Source organism: Lucilia cuprina, chromosome 6, assembly GCF_022045245.1.
Source record: "Lucilia cuprina isolate Lc7/37 chromosome 6, ASM2204524v1, whole genome shotgun sequence".
NCBI lineage: Eukaryota > Metazoa > Arthropoda > Insecta > Diptera > Calliphoridae > Lucilia > Lucilia cuprina.
Window position 1 is genome coordinate 42,698,664 of NC_060954.1, and position 1,294 is coordinate 42,699,957.

The 1,294-nt window shown below is 27.4% G+C and overlaps 1 protein-coding gene across 2 annotated transcripts in view; it reads left to right on the forward strand.

Moving 5' to 3' along the window:
- Window positions 1-1,294, forward strand: part of LOC111683951 (aspartyl/asparaginyl beta-hydroxylase) — a 12,297-nt gene continuing 11,003 nt past the window's right edge. For both annotated transcript variants that reach the window (XM_023446062.2, XM_023446065.2), the window contains exons 1-2: window positions 1-136; window positions 537-755. In XM_023446062.2, coding sequence (XP_023301830.2) covers window positions 704-755 — 52 coding nt within the window. In that variant the 5' untranslated portion in view covers window positions 1-136; window positions 537-703. The remainder of the gene's footprint in view (window positions 137-536; window positions 756-1,294) is intronic.

A 1,294-nucleotide genomic window follows, 5' to 3' on the forward strand; every position in this document is an offset into this window, starting at 1 on the left:
TGTGAAAACGAAATGTATTTTTAATTTATTTTTTCAACAAATTTTTCATAAAAATCGCCCGCTATACTTTCGATACCAGACGTTTACCGACTACGAACGCGAGCGGAGCCAAAACATCATAGCACAGATCAAAACGGTACAGAATCGGATAAAAAACCAAAAACAACAGCAAGTTCAACCAACTAAGAACAAAATATAATAAAATAATACTATATATACTATAATTTTTTTTAATATACGGACACACTAACATACAAATAAAATATTACACTGCATATAGACAGACAGAAATTGTGTGTGTTGAGAAGAAAAAAAAAATAAAAATAAAATAATAAGAAAATTATCATTTTCAAATCTCATATAATTTCCAACTGTAAATCGTATTTAAAATATATTTTTTTTACCCAGTGCAAAAAAAATTATAATTTTAAATTAAAAACAAATTGTTACAAAATGAATACATAAATATTTTTCTTTAAAAATTTTTATAGTGTCAAAGTGAAAAATCAATAAAATTTTTAAAAATAAATTTTCAGAAAACACGTCCCGTTTAAAAAAACACTTAAAAATAGCCCTGTCTCAGCGGCAGGTTGGTAGCAGCAGTTCTTAAAACGAACACAACAAAAAAAAAAAAAAAATACCTTCACAACTTTTAAATTTTTGTTCCTGAAAAGTAGTAAAGTTCCAGTTTCTTCTAGCCAAAATGTCGGGTGATGTACAACCACGTAAACGCAAGGACAAGAAAAAGAAACGTGGTAAGTTGTTCTTTTATTGCTCATCATAGAAATATTTTCATTAAAAATAAAAAAAATTCAATTTTAGGTCGTTAATACTTTTTGATTGAAAAATGTTTTATAATCGTGTGTGTATGTGTGTGTGTATTTGCCCTATTATATAAAAATATTTTTGGTACTTTTAAGTTTATGAAAATTATATTTTTAATTTTCATCACACCATGTCTCATGTATTAGTGTTTGTTGTTGCTTTTGCTGTTAGAAACTTATTTTGTTTCTTTTTTTATTTTCCCACAGAGATCTTTTATAATTTTCTTCTCAATTCGAAGCATTTTCAAAATAGAGCTGCCATCCGTTCTGTAGCCAATAACTTGCGTAGGAAATGTTTTGCTTTTTTTAAAAAAGTTTTTTTAACCTTATAACGGGTTAGTCTATAGTCTAGTCTATAGTCCAGTCTATAGTCTAGTCTATAGTCTAGTCTATAGTCTAGTCTATAGTCTAGTCTATATTCTAGTCTACAGTCTAGTCTATAGTCTAGTCTATAGTCTAGTCTATAGTCT